This window comes from Nicotiana tabacum, chromosome 20 (assembly GCF_000715075.1).
Source record: "Nicotiana tabacum cultivar K326 chromosome 20, ASM71507v2, whole genome shotgun sequence".
NCBI lineage: Eukaryota > Viridiplantae > Streptophyta > Magnoliopsida > Solanales > Solanaceae > Nicotiana > Nicotiana tabacum.
The window spans coordinates 1,621,235-1,636,841 of NC_134099.1; the positions used below are offsets into that span (position 1 = coordinate 1,621,235).

A 15,607-nucleotide genomic window follows, 5' to 3' on the forward strand; every position below is an offset into this window, starting at 1 on the left:
CGGGCAAGCATATGGTGCATCTTTTGTGGCATATGAATGTTAATTATGAGAGTGAGTTAATTCTTTCTATCTTGAGTTCCTAAATGTTTTTAAATTGTATTGTGTGTGGAACTCATCTCTTTTGTTGTGTGGGGGCACTTGATTCATGAAGGAAAGGTAATGTCAGTGACCTCTATGTTAGAGTAAGTGGGTGAGTTGTGAATCATGCGCGGTACTTGTGAGTCAAATCTTGAGGTTAAGCTGTTACGCTTTTGTGCTTGGTCTATTTTAAATATTCTTGGTGTGATGAGTTAGGAGAATTGTTTAAAAAAAGTTATGTCTATATAAAGTGTAGTTTGATTGCTCGAGGAAGAGCAATGGTTTAAGTGTGGGGTGTTGATGATAGGCTATAATTACGTATTTTAGTCGCTTATTACACTCTAATTTACTGCACTTTAATTGAGTTTGAGCTTTAATCGCTAGTGTTTTGCATTAATTGTGTGTTTTATGTCGTGTAGGAGGGGATTCCGAGCTATGTAGATGTTATGGTATGAATTCAAGTAATTTGGAGCTTTGAAGTCTGAGTAAAAGCCCAAGTAATTAAGCCGGGATCGTGTTCGGGGATCAACGGATGATAGTTAAGAACGAACAACGAATCGAGTAGGCATATTGCACACTGTCTAGTAAAATACACATAACATTTTGTTCAGAACTCCGTTTAGGCTTCAAAACATATTGTTGGAAAGATAACCCAAAGAGCTACAATTTTCATGTTTTACGTTTTTCCAAATTCCCAATAGAACAGGGTGAAAAGTGCACGTCAAGTGCGCGGCCGTGCTCAGGCCGCGCTCGTCAGGCAGAATCAAAGTGGATATGCGCGGTCTGAGCGCGGTCCAAGCACGACCGCGCACGTCCTTCCCGGGAAAAGTATCCTTTTTAGCATTGGAGAAGGTATAATTATTTGAGCCCGACCCTACTTGGTAGATATACATGAAAAAATGGTATTTTGAGGAGGTTGGATAGATTTAAGACACAGATTCGACCTAAGGAGGCAGAGACACAATAGGAGCAAGGCGAGGAATTATTCTACGAGTTTTTCCTTCCTCTTCCTATTTTTCATTGTTGGTTATGACTTTTAGTATTGTAGTTTTACATACTATTATGAATAGCTAATTTGTTATCTAGGGTTTTGATGGAACCTTTTGTAGGATAAATTCTTGTTACATTTTTATATAATTGAGCCATAGCATTTTCTCTATTTGTTCAACTATATTATTCTTGTGGTTGATTGAAAGACCCTCAATTAGCTGTGCCTATTTAGTACTCCATCCGTTTCAATTTATGTGAACCTATTTCCTTTTTAGTTCGTGCCAAAAAGAATGACCTCTTTCCCTATTTGGAAACAATTTACCTTTATGCAATGATTTATAACCACACAAAATATATGTGCTTCATTTTACACCACAAGTTCAAAAGTCTTCTCTCTTTTCTTAAGCTTCGTGCCCAGTCAAATGAGTTCACATAAATTGAAACGGAGGGAGTATGTATTACTCGGGAGAGAGTGCATATTTAGGTAGTTGTTGAACAATATCATTCCCGACGTATGTGAGGAATCAATAGCCAAGAGTTTAAAGGCGGAATTAGGGATAACGAAACCTTGGGTGCTATCTAAGTGAGATGTAATTAAATCCAACTAGCGTAACTCGGGAGAGTATGTCTAGAAAATTGTCGTAATTACTCGGGAGAGAATTACAACACGTAGAACGCTCATGCTCGGTAGAGAATACTTAGGTGAAATTATAGAAGACGAAGCTGAAGGATTCCGACAATTGGGGAAATCATAACTCTAGACCTCCTTAATCTTTTCTCCAACCTGAAGTATCTTTAGTGTTAATTTATTATTTTAATTTGTTAGTTAGTTAGTTAAACACAAAAATCTTAATATCTGTAAGTTAGGAATTGTTCAAGCTTTTATTCTTGGTGATAGTGAACAACTGTAACTAATCCTTAGTTCTCTGTGGGATTCGACTCCGGACTTGTAAACCGGATTATATTTGCAACAACCACTTTGTCCTTTTTATAAGGCATAGTTGGGGTGATCACAAATCATAGTTAAATCTTTAATATCTTTAATATTTGTATATCAATTGCGAAATATAAGAGCAGCATGGTAAACGAAGCATTCCGCATTTACAATGTGATATAGGCAGCCTACTTTGATGCAAATATTAGTGGCTAATTTTACAATTCGAACCTGTAACCTATAAGTGACAATTTTACCGTTGCTCCAAGGCACCCTTCAATTCCTAAATATAAAAGAACCAAATTTTCTTTTTTAATTGTTTAAAGGGAACTGTGCTTGATCCATAAAATGCCTACTTAGATTTTTGTGTAATCGAGCATGCGATTCACTTTTTTTCTTTTTTTTTTTTTGGAAAAAAAGGAATAAAATATTGATTGCCACTCACTCAGATCTTTCGCATAAAAGCTACCTTATTCTTCAAAACTTATGAAATTTAATTTTTTTTGGAAACTTACAAATCGGATCTTAGGAGTTTTTCATGTTTTTCAAAAACTTAATATATTTTTCCGAAGTTTAAAAAATATTATTATTTTTTCTTGTGAAAACTATGAGCACTTTGAACATGCTTTAAACCAAAAAAAATTCACCTTAGGAAGAGTATTTTTTAAAAGGTGCGAGTTCAATTCTCTCAGGAACAAAAAACATGACGTGAGAGAGATAGCCCTTAAAAAAAATAAGAAAAACTGACCAAAAAAATACAATTTATCGTAATTTTTCACAAAATATAAACCAAAGCCAATAAAAAGTAGGCAATGAAGTCAAATGCACCTCATCATTTGAAAGAACTACAAATTAATTCTAAATTTCTAATCATATTAATGTGTATTAGAGCTTCCACAACACTTCCTGTCCTTTCCTTTTCATATTCTTTTTAGTTTTCCACCCGATGATCGATATTTGTTACAGGAGCCGACTAATCAGATCTCATGCCAAAAAAAATTCTACTTAAAAAATAAAGTCTTCTTTATATCAAAGGTAATTTCATACACATATCTCGACCCCGAAATCTCTAATTAAAAATGAAAGAAAACTCATCACTCCGTCTCACCTTTTTAGTGGTCTTTTCCTTTCTATTATGAGGAAGTCTTTATAATTATAATTTTCCACAAAATATAATAACTAAAGCCAATAGAAATAGGCAATGAAGTCAAATACTACTCATCATTGAAAGCACTACAAATGAATTCTAATCATCTAATTAGAGTTTACTAGACTTTCCACAAAGCTTCCTTTCCTTTCTATAACAAGAAAGTCATTTTGAAGACTCATTCCTTTGCATAATTGGTTATTTTAAACCTTCTAAAAATAGAGATTTCTATTGGCCAAAACATTTTCTCGAGTCCTTATTTTATGTTTAAATAAGGGTTGCAGTAGAATGGACATGATCCCTCTATCCTTAACGAGAGGTTTCAGATTCGAGTTATGAGAATAATTTTATTTTTTATTAAGAAACACTTTCTCCTTTAATGAGTCTCACACGATACAAATAGAGGCAAACTTACACTATAGGTTGAGGGGTCACCGACACCCAGAAATTTTGGAAAAAACTCCATATATATTTGCATGTCTTCAAAAAATAGTCAAATATTGGCATAGGCTCTCGTACTTGAATCCGCCTTTAGATACAAAGTCAGATTAGTTGGAATACAATACTGGATGCTGGACATCGAGTGAGAATTTATGTTTTAATTGAATAAACAATACTTATAACCTGTTTAGCCAAGTTTTTTTGGGCCAAAAGTATTTTTTTTTTACCAAAAGCATTTTTGGCAAAAAATTGAGGTGTTTGGCCAAGCTTTTGGAAGGAAAAAAAAGTGTTTTTGAGGAGAAGCAAAAGCAGAAACAGAAAAAAGTAGCTTCTATTCAAAAACATTTTTCTGAAAAACACTTTTGAGAAAAATACACTTAGATAGTTTTCACAAGCTTGGTCAAACACTAGTTACTGTTCAAAAGTACTTTTTAAATTAATTAGCCAAACACAAACTATTTCTCACCTAAAACACTTTTTGAAAAATATTTTTAAAAAAATAAGCTGATTTTAAAAACTTGGCTAAACATGCTATTAATATTTTTAAAGTGACTCAAGAGTTGCTCTCTTTACATAAAACTAATTTCATCCCATTAAATTGATGGAATATTGAAAGGAATATCCCTATTGCGTACAATTAAATATTAAACAAACTTTCTTCTCATTTATTTGTGTGGCCAGTAATGGACTAACAAAAAAAAAAAAAAGCAAAAAGATATGTCCAAAAAAGGACATATCTTTTTGCTGAAATTCTTCTAAAACTGAGTTTACCAAAAATTGATCCATTTTTGCAACTTGTTTGTCATACTATTTTTGCTAAAAAGAGAAATTACTTTTTCTCAACTTTATTTCTTAAAAATATTATTCGTTCATGGAATTTCGTGTTTTAAAATTTTTGATTTTTTTTTCAAGTTTCCAAAAACTGCAAAACTGGTTTGAGACAATTTTTGTATGAAATTTTTTCTTCCACTCACAACTTCAACTTCCAAAAATTAATTTTCAACACCTAAAAACTCTTTTTATCAAGTTTCAACCAAATTTATGTCGAAATGCTAGCTAAATATTTATAAAAACTCAAAAGCTGGTAGAAGGGGAGTGGTTATCTGAGAAAGAAAAATAAGTACTATCTTATTATGAACTGTTAATTATACTGATAATATAATTTTATATTATGAGTATAAACTAGTTAAATCTATATCCAATAGTAGTTAATAAAAAAATTAAAAGAACATCATGGCATCAGGCGGATCCAGGATTTAAATCATATGAGTTCAACTTTTAAAGTTTTAGCATTGAACCATTAAATTTTTAAAGTTATGAGTTCATATTTACTATTTTTGAAGTTTTAATGAATTTTTACATATAAATTGTGACTAAACGTCAAAAGTTATGAGTTTAATTGAACCTGTCGAGAATACACTATATCCGTCCCTGCATGACATAGGTGTTTTACATGTTCAATCTTCCAAAAAAGCACCTAAAAATGTGGTCTAATGGTTAAATAAGATGGGTGAAAATTTTGAAGATTAGGATTTAAATCCTAACCTAAACAAAAAACATGAGGTTATTTCTTTATATTTGCTTAAGCTTCAGTGAGACACAATTACTCTATACTTATGCTGGTGGAAGATAACATATAAGCATCGTTTAAGTCTGGGAGGACTCTTAAAACAACCCGACACTTATAATAATGAAGAAGAGGAACTTTGAGGTAACAGTAAAGTTATCTCCATGTAACTTATAGGCTACGAGTCCGAGTCGTGAAATCAGCTAGTGATGCTTGCATTAGGGTAGACTGCTTACATTACATCACATTGTAGTGCGACCCTTCCGCGAACGCTACGTAAACGCGGGATGGTTCGTGGACAAAGTTGTTGCTTCCTTCACATACTCAGCCCCCACCCCCACACACTCTCCCCGTGATCCTTATTCTTTCCTCGTAACCCCCCCCCCCCTCCCCCCCAATAAAAATATAAAAACACACACACACACTTCAACTATATATAACCCCTTTTCCATTGAAGAGAAAGAAAAAAAGTGTAAGCAAACACTAAAACCATAGAATAGTTACAATAGTATAGTAGTAGTAACCAAAAATATGGGATTACAAAACCAGTTAATTGACATTTCTTCTGAATCAATCCCAATTTTAATGGTAACCCTTTTTGCTAACTCCGTTAATTATCTCCGTTCCGTTATCTTTACTTTCTTTCACTTCATTGGTTTTGGTTTCTCTTCTTCCCGATTTTTTCCCGATCAGTTCGACGATTCTTTATACGAAGCCGTCGGGTCCGGTCTAAGCGGCGTTATTTTCCTCGCCGAGCAGCTCAATTTGAACCGGGTGTTATCTTATTATTACCAAGGAGATGAAAAAACTGGTTCCGGTTCGGGGACTTGTGTGGTTTGTTTGAACCGGTTGAGTGATGGTGAACCGGTGCGCAAGTTAGCGTGTCGGCACGTGTTTCACACGGCGTGTTTGGATGGGTGGTTCAATACGCTGAATTTTAATTGTCCGCTTTGCCGGTCGAGTTTGGGCTCCGATGGGGCGTGGTAATCACGCGCCGCCGCGTTGCTGGTGATTTGCTGACCTGGTTCTCTTTGAGCTGAGTGTCCATGGTCAACGATGATGATGATATGAGATAAATTAATTTTCATTTTCCTCTTCTTTTTTTTTCCTTCCATTTTTTTTATGAATACATTTAGAGTTTATTTTTTTTGGGAAATTATGTTATTTCCTTTTTTTTTTTTTTTGAAGAGCTGCCTCTTTTCTGCACTGAATAGTGATGTAAAAACCTTTCATTTTTGTTTGTAGGAGTACATTTTATTACTCCATCCGTTTCAATTTATGTGAACCTATTTCCTTTTTGATCCGTACAAAAAAGAATGACCCTTTTCCTTATTTGGAATCAATTTACCTTTATGCAATGATTTATAGCCACACAAAATATACGTGCCTCATTTTACACCACAAGTTCAAAAGTCTTCTCTCTTTTCTTAAACTTCGTGCCCAGTCAAATGAGTTCGCATAAATTGAACGGAGGGAGTATGATTTTATTTTTTAATTTTTACGCTTCCAATCCTCTCTGAAAATAGGAAAGCTTATGTATTTTTTTTGGGTTTAGGTCTTTGATATAATTTGCAAAAATGTGCATTTCCTAATTATTGTCGATTTTAATATGCTATCGAGGTATAGATTTTAGGACTTTAAATTTATGGCTATAATACAATATTGGTCATTTATTTAATTTTATATTTAGAATAGTACGACCACGTATTATGAGAATGATAAGTTTTAAGATGTTAACCAACTTATCAATGTAGATGTCCATGAGACTTCTATTTCATGTTTATTGTGTTATAGGTCTTAAAAAATGAGAATTTGAATTGTAATCCACTTATTAGGGATTTGGACATAAAAACGTGCAATTTTTTTTAAAAAAATTATGCTCCTTAATTTTTGAAGTTAAAGTTGAAGAGAAGTATTTGGAAACTGAAATTGTGTCTGGATATGTATTTTATTTTAAAAAAACGATGAAGGAAAATATTGTTTACTAGAAAAAGTTTACCACTTTTTCAAACTTGAAACTCATCTTTAAAAATTCAGTTTTATGTATAACCAAATAATATTTTAAGGAGTTACGGAGAAAAGGAAAAAATTATTATGAACAAGGTCCCTATAATTTGAAAGTATAAGGGCTCGTTTGGTATGAGGGATAAAGGATAATTGATTCCATATTTAGTTGAGATAAAATCGTGGTATAACTAATCCCGATATTATTATTCCGGGATTGTAGTAATTTTTTATCCCTGTGGGAGGGTAGGATAACTAATCCATAACAATGTTTTAAAAGGCCAGGTGTGAGGCGAGGCGTTTTACCTCTGACGAGGCGAGGCGTAAATCTCAAGGATCTTTAAATTAACTATATTCAAAAATTTTAAGATAATATAAAATTAAAAAATATATATAAAAATCACATTAAAATCACAAAATTATAAGAAATATTCTGTTTAAAATATTTATAAATTATAATTCAGATATGGATAATACGAAAAGGATGACATATATCATAATATGCAAATTAGCTGCAACGTCATTACAATTCAAACATCAAAAGTAATGTATTCGATACGAAATCTGATATATATCTCTTAAGGAATAAAGAATCTTGAAAGAATTTCGATATTATAATTTGATATTTTTCTAAATACTCCTTTTTATTAATATGCTTTCTATTTGAAAGAGAATTTATATAAAAATATAATTCACAATTTAAATATGATTCTCTAGCATCATTTATTTTTAAGGTTCAACAAGTTAATAAAGGGACACATAATTCACCATATTATACCATGATAACTAATTATTTGTAAATAGTTACTAGTTAATATTGAGTAATTAAATTAATAAGTATTGTATCTCATAAACGTAAAAAAAAGTACATTTAGGAAAATAATTACCAAAAAAAATTATGGACTATTATATATTAAAGACATAACAAAAGTTAATAAACAAATACTTTTTAAATAAAAGATTTATTTAAAATTTACTATCATAGCAGTCTTAGTTGATAACGTGCAATAATTTTTCTTCTAATTATGACATAAAGTATTTTCAGCTTAATAATTTATGATTAAGAAAAAAGTAATTTTGAATAGTCAATGATTTATTAAGAAAATTTAAGGATTTATAAGATTAGTTACACATAATTGCATAAAATTCTATTAGGCGAGCCCAGTACGCTGGGTGTTGAGTGTGTCCGGGGCGTAAGCCCCGACAGCCGAGGCGTAAGTCTCACGGAACTAAACCCCAAATATAAGCCCAGGGGCGTTTTACGAGTGCTCCGCCCCAGGGCGAGCTCCACGTGAGTCCCAATTCTGCCTTTTAAAACAAAGATCCATAACTGCAACAATAACAACCCAGTAGAATCCTACTAGTGGGGTCTAGGGAGGGTAGACTGTAGCAGATCTTACCCCTACTCCGGAGGGATAGAGAGGCTGTTTCCGAGAGACCCTTGACAATTCCAGAATAACTAATTCTTACATAATTAATCATGATATAACTTGTTTTCCAATCAAATACGACACTGTAGCTAGATCAAGAAAGAACCTTTTGATCGAGATCCATAGCAATGCATCACAACTATGGATTCCAATTATTCGATTTTTTCTTTCATCGAATATGAAAGAACTACTCTTATTTCTTATTCGACCATTAACTTCTTCTTTAAAAAAAGGATTCCAACAACAAAACTGCTTCAACAACTACGAAAAGCAAATTTTTATATTTCGCATCTACTTATATTGTGTGAATATAAGAATCTCTTTCGTAGAATTGAAAGAATTTTCTATTGGATGGAAAATAATTTTACATCAACGAACTAAGTAAAGGAAAAAAGAAATTATTTAGTACTTGTGTTTTGCCTATGTACGTCATCCATACATTATCAGGATCCGAATTCTCCAAAATGGGACCGAATCCAATCTGTTCAGGCTTATAACTTTTGCCTATAAACCCTAAATGCATTCCTGCGCCACCCCTTTGAAACTCCATCTCCGCCGCCAAACTAAGAAGAAATGGCAGATCAACAGTATTGTACCTCTCGTGTTTGGCCTGAACATGATCCCATAGCTATGTAGTTCTCTCGTAGATGGAGATACTTATGGCAGTATACAACTGGCCGCCGTACAATGATGTATTTATTTTGTATAACTACTCTTAGAAAGGCTTATGACTTGTACTACCGGTTTTGGGAATTGTAATTTATTCCGAGTAATTTAATTTAAAGTTAGTAAATATCCATGTTATTTCAGTTAATGTTAGGCTTACCTAGTTTAGAGAATAGGTGCCTTCACGACTCCTTCGGAGGGATTTTGGGTCGTGACATGTTGAAAGTGTTTCCAAGTCATATAACTTGGAAGAGTTCTCAATAACCTCTTTCTGAAACCAAAAGATGGCCGATCACTTATGCGCAGATGTCTCAACCTTACCATGTTCCAAATGGTGTCTAGTAGCTTCACTTCCCCACATAATCCTGTAATCAAAAGTGTTTCTAGGTATGCCAGTTTGTCTATCCAACTGGGAATAGAAGTTGCACCTATTCGAACAGCTAATATGGCAAATGGATTTGCAGTTTTATTTCAGTTAGAAAGTTATCCTAGAAGTTGACGCGCTCCAAATCTAGCACTTTAAGAAGTCTGAAGCATACAAGAAATGAGAGAGATTTTCCCATTGGCTTTCTGTCATTGGCTACTGTGAGTAGTAGAGAGCAAACAGGGACGCCAAGTGGCGGTGTAATTAAGGCAAATGTGCTATTATAACATAACGATATCGGATGTTGCTCCAGATCTTGGAAGCCAAAACTGGGATAACCCTTTCATTTATGTTTTAACTATTTGCTTGATGTTTGAATCTGTGTTTTTTAAAATCTTATACGGCTAACATTTGATTCTAATGATTATTGATGGTAACTAGTTCAGTCAATGTCTCTTGGTTCTTGAAGAAGCAAGTTAGTGCTACACGAAGTGTTGGCCATAATTTCTCAGGAATCAAGAGGAGACTTCTCCCACAGTGAAATGATATTCTAACTTGCTCAAAAGATTGTACTTCTGATAGTGATTGCACTGACTGCTGGTTTTGTTGTCGATTTGATGTGTCTATTATATCATGTGTATTTTAGGGTAGTCGCAAATAGAACATCCATTTAATTGCGACGAACTTTGCAACACATCCCTGTTATTCATTTGTGTCTCCGTTTGATTCTTGTGTTTCTTAGTTCCTTGTCTTTCATTCTTTGTACCAATAAATATAAAATAAGCCAACTGAATTGTTGGTAATGATGTCTCACTAATTTGAACAATGAATTTGTATGCATAAGGGTGGCATCTACAGATATCATAGGCAGCGGCAAGGGTGCATGCCAAAGCAAAAGGTATAGACTATGGTCACATCAAATAAAAGCCACACAAATAATGCTCAAATTATAACAAACATAACCAATCTCGACATGATTGAGCAACTTGAAGTGGAGAAACGGAATATTTGAAGAATGTTTACCAGAAATTAAATGTACAATGATTACATTTCCAAAAGAAGTAAAACCAAAGAAATCAGTAACTTCCCACGGAGTCTATAATATTTCAACATTTGAATTACAATCAAAGATATGGTTGGAATTAATCATCACTAAAGACTCTCTCTCTATCTAGCTTTAGAAGATACAAAACAAACAAACACTTTGACAGAAGTATCATTATGTATCAAATGTTGACATTAACGTAAAGAGAATTACAAGAGTAGTGAGAGAATATACGAGTCCAGCACTACTATTCACCTTCTATGCAATCAAGCCACTCTCTTTTTATCACAACCATATATCCTCTTGACTTTATGATGCAATTATTCTTTTTTACTTACACAGTCAATTTCTCAATTTGCATCCATTCTTTTCACAATTGTTCCAATTATTTTACTTGGTTATAAACAGATCTTTCAATTTAAGTGTATCTGGTTCTGAAAACCATCAGGTTATTACTTACTTATTAGTTACTTTGATCACTTTTAAGACCTGGTATTGAGTGATCTCATGAGCTTTTCTTGGTCAGTGAGTGTGTGACGGAAATGGCAGCGATGACCGTAAGGACAGGGATCACCATTGAGGACCATTCGGCATACCTCAGTTTTGTAGCGGGGGTGGCGAAGGATTGGACGAAGTTCTTCAATGCCATGAGCAAATTGGCAGTTGTTTCCATATGGACATGCCCCTGTTTCTTGCCATTTGTTACAGAGTTCAGTCTTGAACATGCCTTGATTGTACACCTCTAATTCAAGTGGTTGTTCTTCCTTTTTATTACCTCCTCCTTTCACATACACCTTTTGCTGCATCACCACCACCAAACATGTGTGAGGCCATGCACAAATTAACCATCAATCTAGCTCATGGGCTGAAAATGTGATTTTACTCAATCTCTATACAGGGTAAAAGTTAGAGAATACAAAGATGATGTTTCTTAGCTAGTGAGCTAATTGAACAGAGCTTTCTGACTGTCTTGGTCATCCTAATCTTCTTGAATCCTTTCACTTTTGGAATCGTCGGTATCAGAATATGTCTTGACCAAGCAAGTAATTACACTTTGTGGTATTTCATATTTATACTTAGCCTAACTCATGGTCAAGAAAGAAGCTATAGACGCTCACTTCATACAAAAAATTGTCAATGCAACCAACATAAACAAAAATGCTCTATTTACATGAAATGAGTATTTTCAAGTGCAAAGTAAACAAAATGTTACTCCATTCGTTTCAAATTAGATGAGTTACTTTTTTTAATCTCTTTCAAAATAAATGACACATTTTTAAATTTGGAAATAATTTAACTTTAAATTCGTCATTTTACACATTTTACCCTTAATGAAAAACTTTTATAACCACACAAATATCATGGGTCCACAAATCTTTTTATCCTTATGCTTTTAAGACCACAAGTTTCAAAACTCTTCTTATTTTTTCTTAAACTCCACGTCGAGTCAAACTAACTCATCTAAATTGAAACAGAGGAAGTATATTACATCAATGGAGTATTTTCAAGTGCAATGTAAACAAAATGCGTCTTTTATAACTTTAATATGACAATAAATAGCTTTATTACTTTAAGATAAAGTTCAATTACTATAGGTAAAATTATTTTGAATGAATTTATAGATGCTCCATTCATTTAAAAATTTGTCAGTGCAATGTAAACAAAATGCTACTATGTACATGCAATGGAGTATATTTCTACAACCCCATCATATTAGACACCAACTCATTCTACTACTGACTCCATTGTTCCAATTAATAAACGATAATGTGAAAGAACACTGCATTTTCATTACAAAGAAACATAATGCAGTTAGTTCTGATCGCCTTTATGAGTCCTCAATATTATAAATGTTTTGATTGGGTCCATAATATTTAAATATAAATGCATGACAAAGTACATAACTAAAATCAGCATATAAAAAAAAAAGATCTACGTTTTATCTTTATATAGTGATAGTATAAACTTATTCTATATTATCGAATTAGTTAAAGGGAAAAAATGACTGAACAAGGTAAAAGAAATATGTACCGCTGTGTGGACTGATTTGGTCGAAGTCTGCGGCCTACTTCCACCACCAGCATGAATTGTTTTCAAGTAACCATTAGAACGTACAGATATACTCTTGGGCAATAGAACCCGATTCACGCCCTCAGCCCGACCTGAATCCATCACGCTAGTTGGGCTCAAATGACGATCCGCAACTAAATCTTCCCACGAATGCCCGTCACTGGACGTCTCCTCCTCACCAACACCAATATGCATTCTCCGTATCCCATCCACAACCGAATCCAGGCCCAAACCCGGCCCATAATCCGAACTCGTAGCCTTCAGCAACAACGACAGCTGATTGTTCAAATTGAAATTCGCCATTTTTAAGTTGATGTTCTCTTGACGAAGAGCTAGGGTTTTTTTCTCTGCTTCGAGGAGCTGAGATAATACTCTGTTGTGACGATCCATGAGATCTTCATGATAATGCTGGTCAATAAGCGACTGAGAATTTTGATTTTGAGGGAATAAAATCGACGAGTAAAGTGATGTTAGATTGAATGCATTTGGTTGACTGAGTAACGACGGCGGCGATGACGGAGTGTTGTAGTTGTACGCGCCACCGTGGCCGGCGGTTGTTGAGCTTTCTCTCTGCATATTCTCGTGCTTAAAAATCAACGTGTTTCGTACCCGCCGATTTATATTTGTATATCTGTATGCTACGCAAGTTGCTGCAGATATAAATCGGAAAAACAAATTCATCAGTCTGAAAATAAGCAATTTGTCTTCCTATTTATAGATACGAACACTCTCACACACACAGACCTTATATATTTCTGCATTTGAATATGAAAAATTCAGTTAGAGAGCTCCAAAATTCCTCTCTTGAGTTCCTCCATAAACGCAAATGTAACAGTTTTCTACTGAAATTAGTTCGATATTTATCTAATCCTAAGTTCAAAAAGTAAAATTGATCAAAAAACAAGCTCAAGCAATTATTTTCGTTATAATTTTGTAAAAATTAGCATCAATTTGGAAACAATCAGAAATACAACCAAACGTTCACTTTTAAGTTCTCAATACACAGTAAACCAAACGTACTTCTGAAACTTGCAATGGAAGTAATTACTAATAATGATATTACAGTATAACACGGTTCACACAGATATTTCAATTCATTCGTTCTAATTAACCTTACAGTTATACAATCACGCTAAAAAATTTCTATTTCTAGAAAGTTCGATCAAAACTGAAACTTTACATAGAACTGATCAATCTAACATTGCAGAGGCAACAATGCATACGTAATCGAGCATGTTAATACATAATGCCAATGCCACACACACACACACACACACACACACACACACACACACACATTCATATATTCAGAAATTCAACGAATTTGAAGTATTTTAATTGAAGATTAACGGAATTAAGAGTTTTTACCTGATGAAACAGCAACGAGCTATTTGAAGTGAGCTGAAGATACTGATTATTCTACTAGAGAGAGAAAGAGTAAATTAAGAGAGAAGTTATGGGCTTTGCTAGAATGGGGGATGAATTAGCTCAATATATATACTTGCAAAAACTCTGGTGAGGGAGGGGCAATTTGGGAAAAGGAAAATGGAAACCGTTTATTAGTGTATATACTGCTCCGTCTTTGTAACTATATAACAGAATCATAATTCAGTTATTTGACACTATTTGCCCTTGAAATGATTTTCAAGTAAAAGGTTTCTGAGGGTATTATCGTCATTTCAACCAACTCACTCTAACTAACTGAAGGATGTGAGATGGAAAATCAAATTTATTTGAGCGGGAAAGACATGATGACATCTTCTTTTGTTTTGTTTTAACCATTTGATATCCGCAGCCAGTAGCGGAGCCAGAATTTTCAATAAGGGTATCAAAATATAAATAAATAAGCATATGAAGAAATTAAGGGGAGTCAACACATAATATATATACATAAAAATATAATATTTAACCTATCTATGCGGTATAATTCCCAGACGAAGGGGTGTCAATTGACTCTCCTTGCCAGTGAGTGGCTCCGCCACTGTCCGAGCCTACTAGCTGGACTTATCTGGATTTGCACTGAGTAGAATCAATAAAGGGGTAAAATGCTCCCCAACAAGAAGTTTTAATTTACAAAACTCGAGTGTGAAACTTCTGATTAAGAATAGAGGGATTACAACCATTCCGTCACATCCTTCGATAGTATACACTTGACTATTGATTTATTGCAAAGTACATCTCTTTCTTTGTTTCTTGAGAGTGTAATTTTTGGTGAAAACATGAAATATTTCCTTTGATTATAGAAGTATAAGACTATTACATGACCATTCTCAAGATATATTTAATTTGTTTTAGCTATTTTTCTAAATACTCCCAAAGATTTATGTTATTTATTTTTGATACATTATATAAGATGTAGAAGGACAAGAGTGGGTTGCTCCAGTGATGAACACCCTCCACTTCCAACCAAGAGGTTGTGAGTTCGAGCCATCCCAAGAACAAGGCGGGGAGTTCTTGGAGAGAAGGATGCCGAGGGTCTATCGGAAACAGCCTCTCTACGCCAGGGTAGAGGTTAAGGTCTGCGTACACACTACCCTCCTCAGACCCCATTGGTGGGATTATACTGGGTTGTTGTTGTTGTTGTTGATCTTGATCTTGTTGTTGTTCGGGGAGTTCTTGGAGGCAGGGATGCCGAGGGTCTATCAGAAACAACCTCTCTACGCTAGGGTAGGGGTTAAGGTCTGCGTACACATTACCCTTCTCAGACCCCACTGATAGGATTATATTGAGTTGTTGTTGTTGTTGTTGTTGTGTATATAAATGTAGAAGAATACTATCATAGAACTGAAAATATTTGGCAAAAGGGTAGCCCAATACACAAATCATCTAACATTCACGCAGGGTTTGATGAAGGGTCATACCTCAAAGAGT

At 34.1% G+C, this 15,607-nt stretch overlaps 1 protein-coding gene across 1 annotated transcript; it reads right to left on the reverse strand.

Annotated features, from left to right (window-relative positions):
• Positions 1–10,860: 10,860 nt before the first annotated feature.
• Positions 10,861–14,243, reverse strand: LOC107792846 (zinc finger CCCH domain-containing protein 15). The gene is made up of 3 exons (XM_016615095.2): positions 14,105–14,243; positions 12,698–13,386; positions 10,861–11,466 (listed from the first exon to the last, which is right to left on the reverse strand). The coding sequence occupies exons 2-3, from the start codon at positions 13,310–13,312 to the stop codon at positions 11,149–11,151; spliced, it is 933 nt and encodes a 310-aa protein (XP_016470581.1). The 5' UTR covers positions 13,313–13,386; positions 14,105–14,243; the 3' UTR covers positions 10,861–11,148.
• Positions 14,244–15,607: the final 1,364 nt, after the last annotated feature.